Raw genomic sequence first — 25,737 nt, forward strand, 5'->3', positions numbered from 1 at the left:
AGAACATTGTATACATAAATAAGAGAGAGGGAGCGAGACAGAGTGACAAAGACAGAGACAGAAAGCCTGACTGTGCCGGTTATGATGGTGCACGCCTGCAATCCCAGTACTCGGGAGGCAGAGGCAGGAGGATCTCAGTGAGTTCGAGGCCATCCTGGTCTACAGAGTGAGTTCCAGGAAAGCCAGGGCTACCCAGAGAAACTGTCTTAAAAAAAAAAAAAAAAAACCCAAAATAATTAAATAATAAAAATTTTAAGAGAGACTCTGGAGGGTAGGCGCGGGCAAGGTGGTACACACTTGTAAGTCCTTGGAAGTCTAAGGTTAATAAAAAAGCAAAAACAAATTTAACTTCGAATTAGCTCGGGGAAATTAGCGAGATTCTCTTTTCAGAAAAGAAAGGAAAAGAAAAAGAAAAACTACAACCATTTTTGGAGATTTTTTTTTTTCTTCAGGGGATTAATTTGAAGGGAAGTATTTGAAACCGATGACATCATCTGTCACCGCGCCCCCTCCCCCCCGCCCAGGCACGTGGCAACTCCGAGCCGGGTTGGAGCGTTGATGTCACCACCGTGTAGCTTCCTCCCCGCCCTCTTCTCTTTCTTGAACTAGTCGTCAGTTTAACACGCCGGTTCATGAATCCGGAAGTAGACTGCCAAAACAACCGTGCCACGGGACCAGGACGGGAGGGATCTAGACAGGCACTTGCACACAGGCAGTAAAAAGCAAAATTCTTGAGTCTGGGAGGCGGGGTTCCTGGCAAAGAGCACTCTAGGCGCATGCTCAGAGGCGACCTCCAGCCCAGGTCAGGTGGGAGGGGCAGGGTCGTACAGCAACCTCTGCGCCTGCGCTCTGGTGCAAGGTGGGGCCGTAGGCGCCCGCGCTGTAGAGTGTTCCTTAACTAGGGTAGGGGCAACTGGCGGTTGTCACCAGGATAGAGACACGGTTAGCGGCGGGATGGCAGCAACCTCCGCGGCCTCGGACTTGGGGTGCTCTGCAACGCCCTCGCCCGTCGGGGGTGCCCAGGCGGCCGCGGTAGCTGAGGAGGAGGAACGAGAGGTGGTACGGGTCCGAGTCAAGGTGAGGCTGGCGGCTGGTCGGCTAGCCTGCCTGGGCACCCAGTGGACGAAAAGACGGTGGTGTCATAGGATAGAGCACCGGACCTGAAATTTGGGTCGATTCTTAGAGACGGGAGTGCGGGCGGCGAGGATGAGGCTTGAGAGCAGAATGAAAGGCGAATGAAGGCATGGGTCTTGGGGACATATCGTTGGGTGTGGAACTGGTAATAGAGGGGAAGGAGCCAATGGAGTGAATGGGCGGAGCCTACGGGTAGAGAGGTGGGTTGTAGGGTTACATGGAGAGAGGCCTCTGGAGTCCAGAGGAATGATTCAGGGGCTGTTGTCAGGAGTCATAAAGTCAGTTAACATATTGATGTTGCGAGTGCACTTTTGTTCATGTCCCACCCCTTGACCACACGTGCTTTGGGGATGTGAGGACCAAAACAGTTAAATGAGATGGTTTGAACACTGGTGAGTATCATAAAATAACACCAAAGGTTAGGATCTAGGGAAGTTACTTTACCCAAGATTGTATAGGAAAATCCCCCAAAGAGGATTTAATACACAGAGACCTGAATATAAAAAAAGAAAGAAAGAAAGAAGAAAAGAGAGTCAGTATGTGCATTTAGGGTGGGAGAAGGGTTCTAAGTAGAGAGACCAGCAAGAGTAAAGGCTAGGAAGTGCAGATGAGCTTTGGTATGTTCCTGGAGGTTCCCATATTTTTTGGAGGAAGGAAGACTGAGGGCAAAAGTGATAGGACAATCAGGAGAGAGGAGGGCAGCTGGTGAAGTATACTCCAGAGGAAGGAACCTGTTGCAATAATTCCAGCAAGCAGTAACCGGTGCCTCTGACTGGCGTGCTGGCATTGACAGTGATGAGAAGGTCAACAGATCACTTCAGTGTAATAGCACGCTAAGGCAAGTTAGTGAGTGAGCCAGATGGAGTGGGAAGGAGTCAGAACAGCACACTCAAAAGTCTGGAGGAAGGATGTGCACGAGGTAACTCCTCACAGGTTGATGCTAGGAGAGCATAAAGTTGAAAAGAAATCTGTGGCTGGGCAGTTGTGGTGCACGCCTTTAATCCCAGCACTCAGGAGGCAGAGGCAGGCGGATCGCTGTGAGTTCGAGGCCAGCCTGGTCTACAGAGTGAGTCCAGGACAGCCAAGGCTATACAGAGAAACCCTGTCTCAATAACAAGAAAAAGAAAAAAGAAAAGAAATCTGAGCGGAAGGAGGGCTAGCTTGGATTTCTAGGTTTGCTGTTGACAAGATTTGAGCATTAGGGTGTTATAGGGAGATTTGCTAGATTGATTGCAGTATGGGGACCTGATTGTGGGTGTGTGTTCAGACTAGACATGGTGATTCTGGCAACTGTATTTCAGGAAGAAGTATTAGACACCTGGACTGTTGTAGTAGCCTTTGTTCCTGCCAGTCTGTTTTTGCAGAGCAGACATGGACCCTGTAAACTCCTAAGGACACGTCCATCCTTTCTCTGCGCAGAAACTGCTTGTGGCTTCCCCTCACCCAGAACAAAACCAAAGTCTCCACTATGACCAAGAATATCCCACATAAATCTGGTCCCTAGCCCCCTCTCCGACCCTGCCCTCTATTGCTCTATACCTCTCCCACCCTTCCCCCATGGTGATATGGCCCATCACGGCCTACCCCTTGTCTTCTCTCCCCAGAAATGTGAGAGCTTCTTGTCCCCAGAGTTTCGCTCTTTCGCTGTAGATCCTCAGATTACTTCGCTGGACGTGTTGCAGCACATCCTCATCCGAGCCTTTGACTTGAATGGGTGAGTGGGAGGATGGAGCAGGCCACCCATCTCACCAGTGACTGTCTGGCTTTTGTGGTTTTGTTCTTTGTTTCTTTTCTTTTTTCTTTTCCTTCAAGTAATCCCACAGTGAATATGTGTATCTTGCTTGGAGTCTTTGGGGGAAATTGGAGGATAAAGTGACAAGGTGTGTGCTTTTTCTTTCTTTTTTTTCTTTTTTTTTTTTTTTTTTTTTTTTTTTTTTTTTTTTGAGACCAGGTTTCTCTGTGTAGCCTTGGCTGTCCTGGACTCACTTTGTAGACCAGGCTGGCCTCCGTCTCCTCAATCTTACAGCAATCTAACTGCCTCTGCCTCCAGAGTGCTAGGATTGAGGTTGTGCGCCACCACCGCCTGGTTTAAGGTGTGTGCTTTTTAAAACTTTCAAAGAATGTTTTCAGAATGGCTCTCCAGACAGGTTTTCACCAATACAGCCTCAGCAGCAGCATAGAAAATGTTTTGCTGGGTGTGTGTGCTGGTCCACACATTTAGTCCTAGCACTCCGGAGGCAGACAGGCAGATCTTTGACAGTTGACTCTCCATAGTGAGTTCCAAGACAGCCAGGGCTATACAGAGAGACCTCTTAAAAACCAAGATAAAATAAAATGTTGGTTTCACCAAGTATGGTAATGCTTATCTGTGATCTCAGTACTCTTGGAGGCTGAGACAGGAGGACCGAGGCCGGTCGAGGCTACATAATGAAACTGGCTCAAAAGGAAGAAAGAAAAGAATAAAGTGGCCTGTTTTCATCATGCCCTCACAGACAGTAGTTACTATAAAACACTGCAAAATGTGTCAATCTGATAGCTGAGAGTTGAGATCGATCTCTCTCTCTCTCTCTCTCTCTCTCTCTCTCTCTCTCTCTCTCTCTCTCTCTCACTCACTCCAAGACATAGTTTCTCTGTGTAACAGTCCTGGCTGTCCTAGACTCACTTTGTAGACCAGGCTGGCCATGAACTCACAGAGATTATCCTGCCGCTGCCTCCCGAGTGCTGGGATTAAAGGCGTACGCCACCACGCCCAGCATGTTGATATCTCTTGGGGGGTAGATGTGATGGTTATTTTGTTGTGGTAGGCTGTTCTGGAGGAATATAAGGCAGTTGTAATAAATTTAAATACTATGAAATCGATGGATGGCTATTTAGGATGATCCTTGGTTTACAGTGATCATCAAGCAAAATACTTCTTTACATAGTTGCACAAGTGTATCTGAAGAATACATTCTTAGTTGCTATAATGCCTTAACATTTTGTTGTAAAAAAATAAACATACAGACTGCTTTTTTTTATGTAGTAAGAAGGCTGCTTTCTTGCCACTTCTATCCCTCAACTACACTGTTACAATCCCCAGAGGGGACCAGCATTTTACCAGTTTTCTGTGTGCCCTCCAGCTATAAGCAGGTGTGTATCTGTTTCTGTGTTTGTATAACAAAGTGGATATAAACTGACCTAACCTCAAGCTACCCATAATCCTTAGCATAGTTCCCAGCAAATAGAAGGAAGTTGTTGTCGATCCCTTTCACATTACCTTCCTTGTTTTGTAAAACTGATCTTGAAGCTGCTGGGATCCCAAAAGCTCCCTCATATCCTTTGTCCAGGAAGAAGAACTTTGGCATCAGCTACCTGGCTCGAGACCGGCTAGGACAGGAAGTTTTCCTCTCCCTCCTTTCTGATTGGGACCTCAGCACAGCTTTCGCCACTGCCTCCAAACCTTATCTACAGTTGCGTGTAGACATTCGTCCATCAGAGGACAGTGAGTACCTGGCGCCTTATGGGAGCTGCTTGGAGATCCAGCTTTTCCTGCAGGATGCTAAATCTGTGCTTTGCAATACACACTCCTGGGAGGCAGCAGGGACACAGTTTTTTGAGACATGGTTGGTTTCTGTGTAACAGCCTTGCCTGTCCTGGACTCACTTTGTAGACCAGGCTGGCCTCGAACTCACAGAGATCCGCCTGCCCCTGCCTCCCGAGTGCTGGGATTAAAGGCGTGCATCACCACGCCTGGCTGGATTTTGAATTTTCAAACTACGAATATTCAACCTATATTTTCACATTGGCAATTAATAGCAATATGGTGATGGGTTCAGGGCTACTGAAGGAAGATATCCATGCTCTTGGAGAAAAACCATTTACATGTGAAGGGGTAACATGCATGGTGTTTCTGAATAATTTTACAAAGATGTGCTTACATGTAGAAGGAGAAAGATAAAGCAAATGAGACAGAAAAGCTTTGGATGAGGCCTATAGGCACGAGGTGTTCAGACATAAAAGCCAGGCCTTGCTCACTCACATTAGCTAAATGCAATGCTACAAGTGTTTCAAGTCAGCTCCAGTGTTCACTCCCATAGTTTTTGCTGTTGATGGTTGGGTTTTGGATTTTCTTTTCTTCTTCTCCCCCTCCTCTTCGTCGTCGTCATCCTTCTCCTCCTCTTCCTCCTTCATTTTTGGTTTTTCAAGACAGGGTTTCTCTGGGTAGCCTTGGCTGTCCTAGACTCTCTCTGGAGACCAGGCTGGCCTCGAACTCACAGCGATCCACCTGCCTCTGCCTCCTGAGTGCTGGGATTACAGGTATGAAGCACTGTGCCCAGCTGTTTTTGTTTTTTATGGAAAGGGTGTTTTGCCTGCATGGATGTCTATGCACTATGTACATGCTTGGTGCCCAAGGAGACCACAAGATGGCATAGCATGTTCTGAACTGGAACTGAACCTCAGTCCTCTGGAAGAGCAGCCAGCCAGTTTCTTTTGAACCATCTTTCCAGCCCCACCCAGTGTATTATTTCATTTTTTTATTTATTTAGGTTTTTCTTTTTTAAAAATTTATTTTATTATTATGTATACAGTGTTGTCTGATTGTTTACCTGCAGGTCAGAAGAGGGCACCAGGTTACATTATAGATGGTTGTGAGCCACCATGTGGTTGCTGGGAATTGAACTCAGGACCTCTGGAAAAGCAGACAGTGCTCTTAACCTCTGAGCCATCTCTCCAGCCCCTATTTTGGTGTTTCGAGACAGGGTTTTTCTGTGTAATTTGGCTGTCCTGGACTCACTTTGTACACTAGGCTGGCCACGAACTCACAGTGATCCACCTGTCTCTGCCTCCCGAGTGCTGGGATTAAAGGCTTGCGCCACCACCGCCCAGCAATGTTTTCTGTTTTTAATGTTGTTATGGGTTTGAATTTGGTTTTGGTTTTGACATGTTTTGAAATAGTTGTGGTGTATGGCCCTAGCTAGCTAGCCTGGAACTTGCCATAAACCTTACAGGGATCCTTCTGTCTGTGCCTTCCAAGTACTAAGCTAGACACATTCTCCACCATGCTTGCCTGTGCTGTTGGTTGGTTTTGGTTTCTTTTTTCTTTCTTTTTTTTTTTTTTTTTTTTTTTTTTTTTGGCAGTTTTTGTGGTTCCATTTAAACACAAATAAAACACGCACTGAAGCCATCTACTCATTTTCTTCGCTGCGCAGCCTGGCGTTGGGACTGGTGACTCTGATGGCCAGCTGTGCTGCTCTTTCTACCATGGCTTTTCGGTTCTTGGAGGAAACATTGTGAGCAATCTCAGCACAGTAAGATTTGTTGCACATCAGCAGCACTTCCAGCTCCTTGACATTGTGGACCAGAAACTTCCGGAAGCTACTAGGCAGCATGTGCTTGGTCTTCTTGTTGCTCCCATAACCAATGTTGGGCATCAGGATCTAGCCCTTGAATCTTCTCCGCACCCTGTTGTCGATACCTCTGGGTTTCCGCCAGTTTTGCTTAATTTTGACACATCGGTCTGACTGGTGCCTGATGAACTTCTTGGTCCTCTTTTTAACGATCTTGGGCTTCACCAGAGGCTGGAGGGCAGCCACCTCGCAGGTAGCACCGAGGAAGAAGGAAGAGCTTCTAAGAATCAAATACAAGGCTATAGTTTGCTAGGCAAGCGTTATAGCACTGGAGTATACTTTATCATGTCTCTTTTGTTTGTTTTTTGTTTTTTGAGACAAGATTTCTCTATGTAGCCTTGGCTGTCCTGGACTCACTTTGTAGACTAGGCTGGCCTTGAACTCACAGCGATCTGCCTGCCTCTGCCTCCCGAGTGCTGGGATTAAAGGCGTGCGCAACCACTGCCCAGGTCTACTTCCTAATATGTCTACTTTCCCAACAGCAGCAATGCTAGATACTCAGCAAGTATTTTAAATCACATATTTGTTTAGTGTGTGTGTGTGTGTGTGTTTGTGTGTGTGTGTGTGTATGCATGTTAACACATGTGCATGTGTGCCATGACACATATGTGGAGGTCAGAGAACAACCCTGGGGATCACACTTAGGTCATCATGCTTGACAGCAAGTGCCTTTACCCACTAAACCATCTTGCCAACTCAGCAAGTTTTTTCTTTTGTAATAAAATGTTATGGAGTCATGCAGTTCATAGCCCTAGAGAACTTTCGTACCTATTTTGGATGACTGGGGCAGTTTTTGGACATCATGGTAAACATTAACAGCTAAATGGAATACCTGGCCATTTAATGAATATAGTTAATTGTCCAGATACTCTTTAATCCCAGCACTCAGGAGGCAGAGGCAGAGGCAGGCAGATCTGTCTTGAGTTTCAGGCCAGCCTGCAGTCTGGTCTACATAGAGAGTTCCAGGACAGCCAGGGCTATAGAAAGAGACCCCGTCTAAAATAAAAAAAAACAACGCAAAAAAAAAAAACCCACCTTACAGAAGAGAGATTATTCTTCTTGCATAAAATAGATGAAGAAGCAGGCCTAGAGAGGTATTTGTCTGTGTACCATACATAGTGGAAGAGCAAGAATTGAACCCAGGTAGTTGCAGAGGTTTTTTTTCCCTGAACAGTTTGACTCTATGATGTTTTGACATTGTTTAGACTGGCAGGGGTCAGGTCTGGTGGCACACACCTCTAATCCCAGCACTCAGAGAGGCAGGAGCAGGCAGATCTCTGTGAGTCTGAGACCAGCCTGGTCTACATATACATAGAGAGTTTTGGGACAGCCAAGATTACATAGAGAGGCCTTGTTTCTTTTCTTTCTTTCTTTCTTTTTTTCTTTTTGGTTTTGGTTGTTCAAGACAGGGTTTCTTGGACTCCCTTTGTAGTCCAGGCTGGCCTCGAACTCACAGAGATCTACCTGCCTCTGCTTCCTAAGTACTGGGATTAAAGGTGTGCACCACCACCCCAGGCTGAGAGACCTTGTTTGTTTGTTTTTTTTTTTTTTAAAAAGGTGAAAAGCCTGGCAGGCTGGCAGCCTTCCCGACAGTTAGCAGGCTGTGGCAAGAGGATTGCCTTGACTCCCAAGTCAGCCTTAAAACACAGAAGCAGTGCGGGTGGTGCAAGACAGCCAGGGCTACACAGAGAAACCCTGCCTCAGAAAACAAAACAAAATTGCTTGGCAGCCTTGAGAAAGAAAAAGAGGGAGGGAGAGGACAGAGGGAAGTAGGAGGAAAGAGAAAAGCAAGTTTGGAGAACAGAAGTCAGACAGTAGGGCACAGACAAATGTGGCAATAACTTAAGTCTGTCACTTAAGTAATTCCCCAGGCCTCGGTTCCCTCACCTCTGAAGTGCAAACAGCAATATTATTCGAACAAATAATCTTCCTGGCTGGATAAACAGGGCAGACCCAGCTGCCTAAGGACCAAGGCGATGCCAATAGAGCTTAAAGCCAAAGATTTCTGTCTCGTTCATGGAAGCACATTTTAAAAGTCCCTTTCTCAGTGTTTCTGTGTTTCATGTATGGGTGCATGTGTGTGCGTGGGGGGGAGAGCAATGTTGAGTTTCTCAGTCACCTCCACTTTATTATTTTGAGGTGGATTTCTCACTGCAGCCAGAACTGACCAATTGGCTAGATGGGCTGATCAGCAAGCCCATGGAGTCTCCCGGCCTTACTCCCCAAGAGCTGGGATTATAGGCACATGCCACTGCCACTGCGCCTGTTTTATGTGGATTCTGAAGATTACTAGGGACCCCCACTCAGGTCCTCTTGTTTGTGCGGCAGCCACTTTACTGGCTAGGGCATCTTCCTAACCACAAACTGATCTATAAAAAAATTGTTGTTCATGGGCTAGAGAGGTGGCTCAGCAGTTACTGGCTCCTCGATAGAACCTGGGTTCAATTCTCAGCACCCACATGGCAATTCAAAACAGTCTGGAACTCCAGTCCTAGGGGGATCATGACGCCATCTTTTGGCCTCCAAGGTTATTGCATGCATGTGGTGCTCAGACATATACTCATATTTTTTTAAAAATAACTGTCCAGTAATTGATGAATCAGTTCTGTCCCCACTGTTTCCAAAAGTGCTGTCTTAGCTGCCAGGTTCCAGCATTTGCATGGTCTGTTTCTCATTTTATTTTCTTGCTCTCTTCATTCACAGACCTTTTGTTTTGTTTCTTTCAAGACAGGGTTTCTCTGTGTAGCCTGGCTGTCGTGGACTCACTTTGTACACCAGGCTGGCCTCAAACTCACAGAGATCCACCTGCCTCTGCCTCCCGAGTGCTGGGATTAAAGGCGTGTGCCACCATGGCTGGCTTTGTTGGTTTTGTTTGTTTGTTTGTTTATCAAAACAGGGTTTCTCTGTGTAGCCTGGCTGTCTGGATTCACTTTGTAGACCAGGCTGGCCTCGAACTATCTGCCTGCCTCCCGAGTGCTGGGATTACAGGGATGTGCCACCATGCCCGGCTTTTCTACAAACATTTTTTTTTTTTTTTTGAGACACAGTTTCTCTGTGTAACAACCTTGACTGTCCTAGACTTACTTTGTAAACCAGGTAAAGGTGTGCGCCACCACCACCACCCGGCAACATTTTTTAATATTTATTTATTATTATACATACAGTGCTCTACCTGCATACCCACCTGCAAGCACACCTGTACTCCAGAAGAGGCCATCAGATCACATTATAGATGGTTGTGAGCCACAATATAGGTGCTGGGAATTGAACTCCAAACATCTGAAGAGCAGACAGTGCTCTTAACCTCTGAACCATCTCTCCAGCCTCCTACAGACATTTTTAAAAGGACTAGCAAGCAAGGTTTACTGAGAAAGAAACAGCTCCCTGAAGTCATAAGAAGACTCCAAAATGAGTTGCCTTAAACTTGTAGTATATTTTACTCTGTGTGTGTGTCCGTCCACAAATATACCACAGAGTGCGTGTGGACGTCAGGGGACAGCTTTCAGAGGTCAGTTCTTTCCTTCTATCATGTGAGTCTTGGGGATTGAATTTAGGTCATCAACATACTGAGCCATCCTGCGTGGGTGTGCACACACGTGACTGCCATGGCATGTGTGGCAGACGGAGGACAACTTATGGGACTCTGTTCTTCCACCACGTGGGTTCTGGGGATTGAACCCGGTCACCCGACTTGGTAACAAGTGCCTTTGCCTGTTGGTTTATCTCACTTGCTCTATGTGGGGCTTTGGGTTGTGTTTGTTCCATTTTGTTTCTTGGAGACAGGTTCTCACTGTGTAGCTCAGGCTGTCCCATAGCCAGTCTTTGCTACTTTGTGGGCCCTCCTTTTTCCCACCCCTTTATTCCCTCCCCTGTTTCACCCTCTTACACTAGATAGGAGAAAAACAAGGATAGAGGAGAGATAGGAATTAGAAAAATCTCTGAATCTACTTTCTTTCCTTTTGTTTCTTATTTGACCACAGCTATTAAGAAACTACAACCAGGGGCTGGAGAGATGGCTCAGTGGTTAAGAGTGCTGCCTGCTCTTCCAAAGGTCCTGAGTTCAATTCCCAGCAACCACATGGTGGCTCATAACCATCTGTAATGTGATATGGCGCCCTCTTCTGGTTTGCAGGAGTACATGTAAGCAGAGCACTGTATACATAATAATAAATAAATCTTAAAAAAAAAAAAGAAAGAAAGAAAAATTTCCCAGAATTCCAAACATCACACAATTGCTGAAACTATCTGCAGCTGGCAAAACCACGCATATGCTAATACACGAGGCAAATCTTAGTTAGCTGCTGCGGACAGTCTGAAGCAGCCCCATATCCTCCCACCAGGGATTAAAACCACGAAGTACATTCTTATAATATTTTTGTGTTTTTTCTTTTTTATTTTATGTGCATTGGTGTTTGCATGCACGTATGTCTGTGTGAGGATGTCAGATCTTGGAATTACAGACAGTTGTGAGCTGCCATGTGGGTGTTGGGAATTGAACCCATGCCCCCTGGAAGAGCAGTCAGTGCTCTCGACCACCCAGCCATCTCCAAACCATTTCTATGTTGTTTTTTGTTTGGTTGGTTGGTTGGTTTTTGTTTTTGTTTTTGTTTTTTTCCAAGACAGGGTTTCTCTGTAGTCTTGGCTGTCCTGGACTCACTCTGTAGACCAGGCTGGCCTCGAACTCACAGAGATCTGCCTGCCTCTGCCTCCCGAGTGCTGGGATTAAAGGAGTGCACCACCACGCCCAGCTTCGTTCCTGTTTTTTTAAAAGACCCAAAATGCCAAAACTTTCACTACACTGTCCTTAAAGTAACATCCTCCTGTCTTAGTCGTCCAGGTCCTAGGGTTGCAGGTATAAACCAGCACATTCAGGTTATGGTAGTTTCAGTGTTTTCTTTCATAAAAATGTTATTTTTTTGGTTTTGTTTTTTCAGTCCTGGGAATGGAACCCAGAGCCTTGCACATGGTGGATAAGCATGTTCCACTGAGGTTTCTCCTTAGGCCTAAACATTTTTCAGCTGGGTGGTGGTAGTTCACGCCTTTAATCCTAGTAGAGGCAGGCAGATCTCTGTAAATTCGAGGCCAGCCTGGCCTACAGAGTGAGTTCCAGAGCAGCCAACGCTACACAGAGAAACCCTGTCTCAGGAAGAACAGACAAAAAAATTTTTTTCATGAAAATCTTATAACTGTCCTCTTCTTCGCATACATGTTCTTATGTGTGCATGTATGTGCAGATGTGCATGCACATCTGCATGTGTTTGTAGTCCAGAGGTCAGTGTTGCTTGTCTTCCTCGATCACTTCTCCACCCTATTCTTCAGACAGAGTGCCTTAGTAAACCTTGAGCCCACTGATTGGCAGATGGTTGGCCAGAAAGCCCTGGGTATACTTCTGGTTTTGTTTCTCCAGTGCTGGGATTATAGACTTGTGCCACTGCCCTGGCTCTGTTTGCATGACTGTATGTGTGTGTGTGTGTTTGTGTGTCTGTGTGTCTGTGTGTGTGTGTACACGTACCATGAAACACACATATGAAAGTCAAAGGACAATTGTTTGTTTGTCTTTTTGTCTTTCTTATTCAAGACAGGGTTTCTCTGTGTAGCTCTTGCTCTCCTGGACTCACTTTGTAGACCAGGCTGACCTCAAACTCACAGCCATCCACCTGCCTCTGCCTCCTGGTGCTGGGATTATAGGAGTGTGCCACCACGCCCAGCTTTAAAAGACAGTTTTTCAAGAGTGGGTCTCTCCTTTTGCTTCGTTGAGGCAGGATCTCTTTTTCTCTTGTTGTCCTCCCTTCTCCAGGCTAACTGGCCCATGACCTTCCAGGCAGTACTCCTTTCTCCACCACCCATCTCGTCATAGGAGTGCTGGGATAACAGATGTGTACCAACCACATCATCTGGCTTCCTGAGGATGAAACTCAGGCCGTCAGACTTGCTGAGCCATCTCCCTAGCCCTGGCTTTTTATGCCTGTGGCAGAGATCCAAAGTCTTATGCTTGTACAGCAAGCCTTTCACCAATTGAGCCTATTTTTGTTTAACAGAATTACTTTGTCATACCATTAAAAGGGGTGTACTAGGTGCGGTAGCACAAGCCTTTAATTCCAGCACTGGGGAGGCAGAAGTTGCATCTCTGAGTTGAGAGCCAGTTCTTTCATATATGAGAATAAAAGATAATAATACATACAAGGTACCAGATATTATGTTATACGAGGTTTATTAAATGAACATGGGGGAGAAGGAAAAGGTGTTATGATTGATAAAAAGAAAATAAGATGCCACGCAACAGATATTATGTTGTAAAGGAGTTTATTAAATGAGCATGGGGGGGGGGAAGGGGGAAGGGTACCCCAGAGAAAGACAGACCAGAAGAGTGAGGAGAGGAAGAGTTAGGGGTAAGAGAGGGGGGCCTCGTGCATGGTTTGTCCTTTTATAGAGCCCTGAGCAGGGCCACGCCCCTGTAGCAGATTAAGCAATGACATCACAAAGTAGGCAGACTGAAGAATGCTAACAAAGTGGGGGAGGGGTACACCAGAGAGAGACAGCGAGCCGGGGACCAAGTAGAGAGAAAGGAGGAAGAAAGGAAGAGAGAGGGGTCCACGTGGATGGTTTGATCTTTTATATGGCCCTGGGCAGGGCCATTGCCCCCACGGCAGGTAAGCAATGACATCACAAGTCCACAAACTGAAGAACACTAACAAGCTCTACACCAGCTAGAGCTATCCAGTGAGTCCTTGTTTCCAACAACAAACACCCGGGTGGGACATAGTGAGGCATGCCTTTAATCCCAATACTAGGGAGGTAGGCAGATTTCTGTGAGTTCAAGGGCCAGCCTTGGCCACCTAATGAGATCCAGGACAGCCAAGGTTATATAGAGAGACACTGAATCAAAAAAAAAAAAAAATCCTGATGAGAATTTTACCGAGGTTACATTTTGGGTGGCAGTTGAGACAGTGAGACAGAGTCTTTGTAGCCTGGCTGGCCTGGAACTCACAGAGATCCTCCTGCCTGCCTTTCCTTGGAAGTGCTGGGATTAACGGCATAACCAACCTTTAAGTTATTTTATTTTTTGGTTTTTCTTTTTCTTTCTTTCTTTCTTTTTTTTTTTTTTTTTTTTTTCTTTTTTTTCCCGAGGTTTCTCTGTGTAGCCTTGGCTGTCCCGGACTCACTTTGTAGACCAGGCTGGTCTTGAACTCACTGAGATCCGCCTGCCTCTGCCTCCTGAGTGCTGGGATTAAAGGTGTGTGCCACCCCACCCTCACCTCTGCCCCACCCCTGAGCTCAAGTTAAAATTTCTTTTTAAAGAAACAAAGCGGGCGCGGTGGCGTAAGCCTTTAATCCCAGCACTCTGGAGGCAGAGGCAGGCGGATCACTGTGAGTTTGAGGCCAGCCTGGACTACAGAGTGAGTCCAGGACAGCCAAAGCTAACAGAGAGAGACCCTGTCTCGAAAAACCAAAACCAAACCAAAACAAAACAAAAAAAAAGAAACAAAATTTAGGGTGAGGTGGCACACACCTTTAATCCCAGCACTCCAGAGGCAGAGGCAGGTGAATCGATGTTGAGTTCAAGGCCAGCCTGGTCTACAAAGTTTAAGTCTAGGTCAGCCAAGGCTACACAGAGAAACCCTGCCTCAACAAACAAACAAACAAAACAAAATTTAGGGGCTACAGAAATGGTCTAGTGACTAAGAAAATATACTTCTCTCGCAGAGGACCCAAGTTCAGTTCCCAGCACCCGTGTTGGTGGTTCACAGCTGCCTATAATTCCAGGTCCAGGGCAATACAAAGCCTCTGACCTTACACTAGCACCCACCCACAGACAACCAGTTGATAATTTTGTACAAATGTAAAAGACAAATAAATGGAGTGCAGTAAAGAAACCCAAATAGCTGCTCCTTGGGTGAAAAGGGGGAAAGTTTTTTCCAAACTGCCAAAGCTGTTTGAAGTGACAAGCAGAAAGAAGTGACAGGGGAAGGGATGGGAGGGGGTTAGGGGTGGGGGCTTCTCCTTGGTTAAATGAGACTGGGTACCCTGCAAGGAAGGGAGCTGCTGCCTGTGGAGAGGGGGGCATGTGAGTAGTGACTGAGTCTAGAGGCTAGCATTGACCTTGGTGTGCTAATAGGCACCCTAGTCATAAGTTAATAGAAAACCAGAGAGGTCTGTTTTGCCTGAGGTGAGGAGATTGCTTCCTTGTAGCAAGGAGGAACTGTCTCTTCAAGCCCCTGAAGGAATGAATGCTGGCTTCTGTCTAAATGCCCAACCTTGGGAAAAGGAATTTCTTGCGGGACCAGACAAGAAACTCTTCAATAACCCAGTAAACACATTCACCTTATTAAAAAATTAAAAAATAAGATCCAGGAGACTGAAGGTTTGCAAGATCAGACCTGGGCAGTAGATGAATTCACAGCTAGCCTGGGCAAGTAAAAGCAGGGTGGGGGTGGGGCATTAGGATGTAGCTCAGTGGTTAAGCATTTGCTAGTACTGAAATAGTTAAACATTTATAATTATAAATAAATAAAATATAGAAAAATGAACATGAAGGTTGACAACATAGCTTAGTGGAAGAACATGCTTGAGGCCCTTAGGGTTTTGTTTTGTTTTGTTTTGTTTCCAGACAGGGTTTCTCTGTGTAGCCTTGGCTGTCTTGGACTAACTTTGTAGACCAGGCTGGCCTCCAACTCACAGCTATCCTCCTGCCTCTGCCTCTGCCTCCCAAGCACTGGCTCCCAAGCACTGGGATTAATGGTGTGTGCCACCATGCCCGGCTGGCCCTTAGGTTTGATTCTCAGTATCACAAAAAAATAAACATAAGTGAAAAAAATATTTTTACATTTTTTAGTGCTAGAGAGTCTAACCTGGGCAGTGGTTGGCACATGCCTTTAATCTTAACACGCAGGAGACAGAGGCAGGTGGATCTTTGTGAATTCGAGGCCAGCCTAGTCCATAGAGTGAATTCCAGGACAACCAGGTGATTGATTAAAGAAACCGAATGAGCTAATTGGAAGCTATAATATATAAATGCAGATTTATTAGAAGTGGCACAGGAGGGGGAAGGTAAGGGGAAGTGCGCTGGGTGTGGGAGGAAGGGAAGGAGAGAGGGTAGGAAGGGGGGAGGGAACCCTGAAACCAAAATGTCTGGTTGATATAGTGAATCTCTGGGAGAGGGAAAGCCCCACTCCTAGGTAGAGGGCAGGCTGTGCCAGCCACGCCCTGTAGCAGGATCTAATACCAGGCCTGTTACACAGAGCAACCCTGTGTCTCAGGAAAACAAAAAAATGCTAGAGACTCGAAGGAACACTATGCTTAACATCTCACACACACACACACATACACACACACCCCTACCTTTTGTCTAAGTGATGACTTTGTTATATAACTTTACAGATCCTTTATTATTATACACATAAATGTACAAATTTATTCATATGGGACATCTGGCTTATGCTCTACATTTATACTATTAATAAGTATCCACATATGGACATTGTAGTATAAATGTTGTTAATGCCATTCTTGAAATCTTTTTTAAATTTTATTTTCTGGCTGGGAGTGGTGGCACACACCTTTAATCCCAGCACTTGGGAGGCAGAGGCAGGTGGATCTCTGTGAGTTCGAGGCCAGCCTGGTCTACAAATGGAGTCCAGGACAGCCAAGGCTACACAGAGAAACCTTGTCTCAAAAAACTCTAAAAAGAGAAAGAAACTGTTAAAATTTATTTTCTATGTATAGGTGTTTTGCCTGCATGTACACACACACACACACACACACACACACATGTATACACACCATGTGCCAAGGGAGGAGAGAGAAGAGCATTGGATCCCTTGGGGCTAGGGTTACAGACATGTGGGTGCTAGGAATTGCAGAAGAGCAGCCAGTGCTCATAACAGCTGAGCCATCTTTCCAGGCCCTTGGCGTTCATTTTCATGACTCCAAAAGCAAAAATTATGTTGTGAATAAGTGGAAGGTTGACTTTTTCTGAAAAGCAGCAGCCCACTTTTTTCACCTCTACACTTGGTGCATTATCAGTCCAAGACCTTGAACCAATTTGGACATTTGTGATAACAGTTCATTGCATTATAATTACTACTAATAGTTTGCTAGTCTATTTTTTATTTATTTATTTGGCTTTTTGAGACAGAGTTTCTCTGTATAGCCCTAGCTGTTCTCAAACTCCTTTTGTAGATCAGGCTGGTCTTGAACTCAGAGATCCACCTACCTCTGCCTTCCTAGTGCAGGAATCAAAGGCGTGCGCTACCACCACCACCGCTTTTTTTTATAGCCTTATTTTTATTTTATTTTTTGGTTTTTCGAAACAGCTTTTCTCTGTGTAGCCTTGGCTGTCCTGGACTCACTTTGTACACCAGGCTGGCCTCAAATTCACAGCAATCCACCTGCCTCTGCTGCCCAAGTGCTGGGATTAAAGGAGTACACCACCACCACCCGGTTTATTTTATTATTTATACACTATTCTGCCTGCCTGTGTGCCACCAGGCCAGAAGAGGGCACCAGATCTCATTATAGACAGTTGTGTGCTGGGAATTGAACTCAGGTCCTTTGGAAGAACAGCCAGTGCTCTTAACCACTGAGCCATCTCTCCAGCCCCCTCGTCTATCTTTTTTAAAAGATTACTTTTATTATTTTTAACTAAGGTGTGTGTGTATGTGTGTGTGTGTGTGTGTGTGTGTGTGTGTGTGTGTGTGTGTGTGTAAGTAGTGCCACATGTGAACCTTCCTTCCTAGACCAGAAGAGACCATTAGATGCCCTGGAACTGGAGTTATAGGTGGTTGTGAGCACCCCAATGTGGGTGCTGGCTTCTTAATTGGTGATGTGTCTCTTCAGCCCCCTTATATTTTGTTTTATGGTTTTGGCTTATAGGATCATTTTACCCTATATAATTTAAAATTTAAAAATATAAATTTCGGAGCTGGAGAGATGGCTCAGAGATTACGAGCACGGGCTGCTCTTCCAGAGGTCCTGAATTCAATTCCCAGTAGCCACATGGCTCACAACCATCTGTAATACAATCCAATGCCCAGTGTGAAGACAGCACACTCATACACATAAATAATAAAGTATCTTTAATATATATATATATATATGTATATATATATATATAAATTTCCTCGGCAATGGTAGCGCACGCCTTAAATCCCAGCACTTTGGAGGCAGAGGCAAGTGGATCCATGAGTTTGAGACCAGCTTGGTCTACAGAGTGAGTTCGAGGACAGCCAGGGCTACACAGAGAAACCCTGTCTCGAAAACAAAAATAATCCCAGCACTCAGAGAGGCCGAGGCAGGTGGATCGTGGTGAGTTCGAGGCCAGCCTGGTCTACAGAGTGAGTCCAGGGCAGCCAGGGCTACACAGAGAAACCCTGTCTCAAAAAACGAACAAACAAACAAACAAAAAAAATGCCTCTGCCATCGTCCTGCTGTTCTTTTCCTTAGCTATCAAACATGAATTTGTTCTTGTGAATCTTAAAATAATTTTATCCAGTTTCAGGGAAAGCATTAGAATACTGGTTGGTATTGTACTCAATTTATATATTAGTTTAAGGTTTGGCAAGTTTGACGACGTTATGATAAAAAATGTAGTATGTGTCGTATGTATTATGCAATACCACAAACAGGGTCTGGGCCGGAGGCCCATAATGAAATGCTTGGATGTGTCTGCAGGAAATGTGTGCACATTCACCCAAAGTGGGTTATGTAAAGACTATTTATAGCCTCATGTTGGTCCATGTCAGGTTTTGCCATTAGACAAGTTTGTGCTTGCCGAAACCCTTCGCCTATTTCTAAATGTGTTTTCAATTTTCCTAGTGTTTATTCGTATATAATAGAATGCTGCTCTTTTCCTGTTAACTCCTTTTGGCCTACAGTAGTACATTTGTTCTCTCCCTTCCTCCTGTCTCCGTCTGTCCTTCTCTCTTTCTCTCTCCTCTTTTCTCCCTTCTCACCCCCTCTTGGTTTCATATAGCCTAAGCTGGCTTTGAACTTGTGATCCTCCTTTGCTACCCCCTAAGTACCAGGATTATAGGTATGAGTAGGTATGTGCCACTGCACTTGGCTGAGTGGTGCTCTTTGGGACGTTCATATGGTTGCTGTGACTTTGTGTTTGCCAGCTTTACCTTAAAGTTTCTTTAATTTCCTTTTTTCTTCTTCTTCTTTTCCTTTTCTTTCCGTGTGTGTGTGTGTGAGAGAGAGAGAGAGAGAGAGAGACAGGTTTTTGGGACACAGGTTTCTCTGTGTAGTCCTGTCTGTCCTGGATCTCTCTCTCTGTAGACCAGGCTGGTCTCGAACTCACAGAGATCCACCTGCCTCTGCCTCCTGGAGTGCTAGAATTAAAGGCACTCGCCACTGTACCTGGTCCTTCTTTTATTTTTAATAGTTCACCAAGTCCTATTTGGGCCAAAGTTTATTTAATTTTCAACCCCATCCACCCCACTTTTTGAGGCAAATTCTCAACTATGCGTCCTGTGCCAGCTTTGGATTCACTATGTAATCCATGCTGGCCTTAAACTTGTGATCATGTATGTGTTTAATCCTGCCAAAAACCAGGATCACAAGCATGAGCCACTCCACCAAGCTTAATATTGAACATTTTATTTCTTTATTTTGGTTTGTTTGGGTTTTTGTTTGTTTGTTTTTTCTCGAGACAGGGTTTCTCTGTGTGCTGGCTGTCCTGGACTGGCTCTGTAGACCAACCTGGCCTCAAACTCACAGAGATCTGACTGTCTCTGCCTCCCCAGCATTAAAGGCATGTGCCACCATGTATGGCTTTTGATTTTTGTTATGGAGGCAAGGTTTCTCTGTGTAGCCCTGGCTGTCCTGGGCTACTCACAGACAGCCTCTGTCTCCCTGAGTGCTGGGATTCCAGGTGAGCACTACCACGCCCAGCTGAGCCTTGTTATATTGTTTTGTTTTGAGACAGGGTTTCTCTGTATAACAGTCCTGGTTGTCTTGGACCAGCTTTGTAGTCCAGGCTGGCCTTGAACTCACAGAGAGCCTTTTTTGGGTTTTCAAGACAAGGTTTCTCTGTGTAGCCCTGGCTGTCCTAGACTCACTTTGTAGACCAGGCTGGCCTCGAACTTACGGTGATCCACCTGCCTCTGCCTCCTGAGTGCTGAGCCTTTTATTTTTAAATATATATTTATTGTATTATAAGCCAGTCATTGGTGGTGTACATCTTTAATCCCAGCACTAGAGAGGCAGAGATAGGTGGATCTCTGAATTCCAGGCCAGCCTGATCTATAGAGTAAGTTCCAGGACAGCCAAGGCTACACAGAGAAACCTTGTCTCAAAAAAAAAAAAGCCTAAGTATTATGTTATATGAATGCATATGTGCCTAAGTGTATATGTGTGCACCGTGTGCATGCAGGTGGATAGGATGACTGGAAGATGGCCCTAGAATTGGAATTACAAGTGGTTGTGAGTTATTCAGTGAGGGAGCTGAAAACTGAACCCAGGTCCTCTGCAAGAGCAAGTCTTATTAACCACTGAGCCCCCTTTCCAACAACTTCAGCCTTTCTGGTTAGTTTTAGGTATAAGTTGTTTTGTTTTTTTTTTTTTTAAGGAATTGAACCCAGGGATGGAGATATGGCTCAGTCAGTGGTTAAGATCACTCGCTGCTCTTTCAAAGGTCCTGAGTTCAATTCCCAGCAACCAGATGGCGGCTCACAACTATCTACAGTGAGATCTGGTCCCCTCTTTTGGCCTGCTGGTGTACACACAGAGCGCTCATGCACATAAAATAAATAAATAAATCTTTTTTAAAAAAAGAGTTGAACTCAGCACTTGGGAGGCAGAGGCAGGTGGATCTCTGTGAGTTCGAGGCCAGCCTGATCTACAAAGTGAGTCCAGGACAGCCAAGGCTGCACAGAGACTGTCTTGAAAAATATAAAACCGTCGGGCGGTGGTGGCACACGCCTTTAATCCCAGCACTGGGGAGGCAGAGGCAGGTGGATCGCTGTAAATTCAAGGCCAGCCTGGTCTACAAAGTGAGTCCAGGACAGCCAAGGCTACACAGAGAGACCCTGTCTCGAAAAACTAAAAAACCAGGCCAGGCGTGGTGGCGCACACCTTTAATCCCAGCACTGGGGAGGCAGAGGCAGAGGCAGGTGGATCGATGAGTTCGAGGCCAGCCTGGTCTACAAAGCGAGTCCAGGACAGCTAAGGCTACACAGAGAGACCTTATCTTGAAACTTAAAAAGGAAAGAATTGGGGGCTTATAGTTTGAGAGGGTCAGAGTGCATGACCATTGTGGGGAGCATGGCGCTGAAGTAGTAGCCGACAGCTCACATCTTGGTTTGTTTTTAGCACAGGGACTCTGGGTAGCCCTGACTGGCCTGGAATTCACGATATAGACCAGCCTGGCCTTGGAATCAGAGATCCACCTGCCTCTGCCTCCCAAGTGCTGGGATTAAAGGCGAGCACTACTATACCCGACTTAATCTATGCATTTGTAAAGATTTGCTTTTATTGTATTTATATGTGTGCCAGCATGTATGTGAACCATGTGCATGTGTGGTGCCCAGTAAAGCCAGAAGAGGGTTTCTGTTCCCTAGAATTGAATTTACAGGCACTTGTACGCTGCCGCCACGCGGAAGCAAACAACTGAATCCCTGGTGCTCTGCAACAAGTGCTCTGAGCCACCGAGCCACCTCCCCAGCCCTACTGTTTATGTATGCACTGTTGGGTACTTGACAGTGAGTTTCCTTTTGTTGTTTTGAGGCAGGGTTTTGCTGTCTCTTAGGCTGGCTGGCCTTTAATTCAGTATGTAACCTTAGGGTAGCCTCAAAAGTAAAGCAGAGCCAGGTGCACGCCTGTAATCCCAGCACTCGGGAGGCAGAGGCAGGTGGATCTCCTTGAGTTCAAGGCCGGCCTGGTCTACAAAGCGAGTCCAGGACAGCTAAGGCTACACAGAGAGACCTTATCTTGACGTAAATGCTTTCTAACAGTCCAGATGCCTTTCTTGGCCTAAAGCTTAGCTCAGTGGTAGAGGACTGGCCTAAGTAAGTCCCAGCCAATTACTGAGCCATTTCTATTTTCTTTTTCTTTCTTCTTTTTTCTTTTCTCTTTGACACAGGGTTTCTCTATGTCCTTTCTCTGTAGACCAGGCTGGCCTCTGCCTCCCACGTGTTGGATTAAAAGCATGCACCACCACACCTGGCCACCGCACCCAGCTCAGCCTGGGTAACTTAATGAGACACTGTCTGAAAAAAGTGTTTTTCAAGAGGCCTCATGATGCAACTCAGAGTAAAGTACTAGTGTAGTGCATGTGATGCTCTGGCTTTGATTCCCCAGGACTATTCCCTCCAGCCCCACAAAATAATATTTAAAAATGAATACTAGCTGAGTATAAGGAACTTAGTTACTTTGATTGTGGTGGGGGTACACATTATCACCGTGCATGTGTGAAGGTCAAAAGACAACTTCTACCACGCAAGCTCCAGAGATTAAACTCAGGTCATCAGGCTTGTGGCAAGTGCCTTTACTCACTGGGCCACCTCACTGGGCCTCAAGATTTTGTTTATTTTTGTTTGTTTGTTTGTTTGCTTGGAGACAAGGTCTCACTATATAGCCCTGACTGTTCTGGAACTCTCTCTGTAGACCAGGCTGGCCTCAAACTCACAGAGATCAGTCTGCCTCTGCCTCCTAAGTGCTGGGATTACAGGCGTGCAATGCCAGGCCTTTAAGTATGGTTTTTTTTTTTTTTTTTTTTTTATGGGATAGTCTCATTATATGCAGTCTGTCTATCTATCCTGTGCCAGGCTCCAGAGTAACTGTGATTACAGGCCTGCATCACCAGGCTCAGCGGGCATTATTATTTCTTAAGCTTGTCCTAGGGCCTTGCACACAGGAAGAGCTCAATAAGTAGCACTTAATCATTAAAATAATAAAGGCTTCTGAGCCATTTCGTGAACCATTTCCCATGTAAGAACTGTTCATGAGCCGGGCGTGGTGGCGCATGCCTGTAATCCCAGCACTCGGGAGGCAGCGCCAGGTGGATCGCTGTGAGTTGGAGGCCAGCCTGCTCTACAGAGTGAGTCCAGGACAGCCAAGGCTACACTGAGAAACCCTGTCTGGAAAAAACAAAAACAAAAAACAAACAAACAAAATGTTTGTGGCTTTGGTTTTTTGTTTTGTTTTGTTTTGTTTTTGTTTTTTTTACATTGTGGGGATGAAGGAAACAGAGGCGAGGAGGAGGAAATAGATATTGTTTATTGCCCAGCACGTAACTGGGCTTTAGAAAAGGCGGCCAGCCCTGTGATCTGGGCTCACAGCCCTGCTCTTACAGTGCTTCACTCTGTGTGCTCAGGCCCATTGCTGGAAGACTGGGACATAATTAGCCCCAAAGATGTCATCGGATCCGACGTGCTACTAGCTGAGAAGCGATCCTCACTGACCACGGCTGCCTTGCCTTTTACACAATCCATCCTCTCTCAGGTGATTTCAGGAGATGGGGTTGGGGGGTTGGGAGGCTCCAGCTATGGCTGGAGGGAAGGGCCTGTTTGGAATTCCCATTCCAGAGCTTGCTGGTTGGCAGCTGCCCTACCTGCACAGGTGACCTGTAGCCTCTCGTCCTCCTTCCTCCACAGGTGGGCCGGACACTGTCTAAGGTCCAGCAGGTGTTGAGTTGGTCTTATGGGGAAGATGTCAAGCCTTTCAAACCGCCCCTGAGCGATGCTGAGTTTCACACATACCTGAATCATGAAGGTCAGCTCTCCCGTCCTGAGGAGTTGCGCTTGCGGATCTACCATGGCGGTGTGGAGCCTTCACTTCGAAAAGTGAGCCACCTCAAGTCACTGACTGCACCCATCAATCACTCTGTGGTCATTGGTAGCTCATGAGATACATTCAGTGGAACACACTGTCATAGGTAGGGTAGAGAAACTCCAGGGAAGAAGGTTCCGTATCAGGTAGGTCTTAGGAGTCAGTGGCAGGGAAGGCGGACCTGTCACAAGGAGGACTGAGGCCACACGAGACAGGGTGAGTGGTGACTAATTGGCATGAGTATGGCAGCTCACTAGTTGAAACTCAGTCGCATCTCTCTCTCTCTCTCTCTCTTTTTTTTTTTTTTTTTTGTCTCTGGCCAGGTGGTATGGCGGGTACCCTCCTGAACGTGTACCCAGATGGGCTGACAGGCCGTGAGCGGATGGACTACATGAAACGGAAGAGCCGCGAGTACGAACAGCTCAAAAGTGAGTGGGCCCAGCGAGTGAACCCCGAGGACCTGGAGTTCATCCGCAGCACAGTCCTCAAGGATGTGCTTCGCACAGACCGAGCCCACCCCTACTACGCCGGGCCCGAGGATGGCCCCCACCTACGGGCCCTCCACGACTTGCTCACCACCTATGCCGTTACCCATCCACAGGTGTCCTACTGCCAGGGCATGAGTGACCTGGCCTCACCCATCCTTGCTGTCATGGACCATGAAGGCCATGCGTTTGTATGCTTTTGTGGCATCATGAAGCGCCTGGCTGCCAACTTCCACCCCGATGGCTGTGCCATGGCCACCAAGTTTGCTCACCTCAAGCTGCTATTGAGACATGCTGACCCAGACTTCTACCAGTACCTGCAAGAAGCAGGTGCCGACGACCTCTTTTTCTGTTACCGCTGGCTGCTGCTGGAGCTGAAGCGTGAGTTTGCCTTTGACGATGCCCTCCGAATGCTAGAGGTCACCTGGAGTTCGCTGCCCCCTGACCCTCCTGAACATGAAGTGGAACTTGTGGGACCTCCTAGCCAAGTGGCAGACACTGGCTTTGGTAGCCACAGGGGACGGCCAGTACGTCAGAGGCACATGCTGAGGCCTGCCGGTGGAGGAGGCAGTGCTTTTGAAGATGCTGTTGTCCACCTAGCTACATCTAGCCAGGGACCTAGTGGTGGGGGACGGCTCCTGAGACAAGCCAGCCTGGATGGTCTCCAGCAACTCAGGGAGAACATGGGCCCCAGGAAGGACTTTCTGGTCCAACTATCCCACCCAGCTACGCTCATTAGCTCTAAGTCCCTCTCTGAGCCCTTGCTGAACTCCCCAGACCCACTCCTCTCCTCCTCCTCTCGACCCGATTCCCCGTCTTCGTCATCTCCTCCATCTACCCAGGAGGCTTCTCCTTCTGGCGACATAGCTGTAGGATCCCCCTTGATGCAAGAGGTGGGTTCTCCCAGAGTCCCTGGCAAGTCCTTACCTCCCCCACCTCCAATGGGCCTTCCCCCACCCCAGGAGTTCGGCCGAGGGAACCCATTCATGCTCTTCCTCTGTCTGGCTATCCTGCTGGAGCACCGTGACCACATCATGCGCAACGGGCTGGATTACAACGAGCTGGCCATGCATTTTGACCGCCTAGTGCGGAAACACCACCTAGGGCGGGTCTTGCGCAGAGCCAAAGCTCTCTTTGCTGATTATCTCCAGTCGGAAGTGTGGGACTCGGAGGAGGGGGCGGAGGCCACAGCTCCATCTTGACTGCAACCACTCTGCCTTCCAACACCAATGGTACTCTGTATTTTGCCATGAGAGCCCACACATGAGACATTATTCCCCACCTACCATCCCCGGACATGTTGGAGCCTGGGGCCCTCTGTCCCCAGGTTTGAGAATGTGTGGCTCAGTGTTGGCACGGCCTCTTTTCTGTTTTTTTGATGTTATGTTTCTAAACTATACTTTCCACACACAGAGGTCACTGTGGTATGTGTATTTCTCCACTTCCTGGATGGTGTAGAAGTTATTATGGGCTCTGTACTTGATGGTGCTGAAATACCTCAGTTGATTAGGGTGCTTCCTCCTTTCTCTGCCACAAGGAGAGTAGTTGTTGAAAATCAGTTATTGGAAGCCGGGCCTGGTGGCACACACCTGTAATCCCAGTACTCTGGAGTCAGAGGCCGGTGGATCTCTGTGAGTTCGAGGCCAGCCTGGTCTACAAAGCAACTCCAGGACATCCAAGGCTACACAGAGAAACCGTGTCTTGAAAAAAAAAAAAAAGAAAGAAGAAAGGGAAAAAAAAATCAGTTATTGGTGAGCCCAGCCCAGGGACTGCTCTAGAAAAGGCTAAACCTTTGTTTAGGGGTATATCTGTCTGCGAGAATATAAAGGGCTGTTTGGTAGCTGTGTTATTTCAGGTCAGGTACAAAAAGATGGAGAAGAAAATTTCTAATTTAAAAAGAGGCAAGATTTGTGTCTCTTTAAAGGCACAGTGGGGGCTGTGCACAGTGGCACATGCCTTTAATC

At 46.6% G+C, this 25,737-nt stretch overlaps 1 protein-coding gene and 1 pseudogene across 1 annotated transcript; one reads left to right on the forward strand and one right to left on the reverse strand.

Moving 5' to 3' along the window:
* Window positions 1–875: 875 nt before the first annotated feature.
* On the forward strand, window positions 876–25,051 carry Tbc1d25 (TBC1 domain family member 25). Its single transcript, XM_051141645.1, is given in 7 exon segments — window positions 876–1,077; window positions 2,739–2,848; window positions 4,461–4,615; window positions 22,834–22,961; window positions 23,114–23,302; window positions 23,612–23,626; window positions 23,629–25,051. Coding segments are annotated over 7 exon segments (2,067 nt in total). The 5' UTR covers window positions 876–954; the 3' UTR covers window positions 24,976–25,051.
* LOC127184578 (60S ribosomal protein L32-like) lies at window positions 6,272–8,722 on the reverse strand (annotated as a pseudogene).
* Window positions 25,052–25,737: the final 686 nt, after the last annotated feature.

The sequence above is a fragment of the Acomys russatus genome, chromosome X (genome assembly GCF_903995435.1).
Source record: "Acomys russatus chromosome X, mAcoRus1.1, whole genome shotgun sequence".
NCBI classification, from domain to species: domain Eukaryota; kingdom Metazoa; phylum Chordata; class Mammalia; order Rodentia; family Muridae; genus Acomys; species Acomys russatus.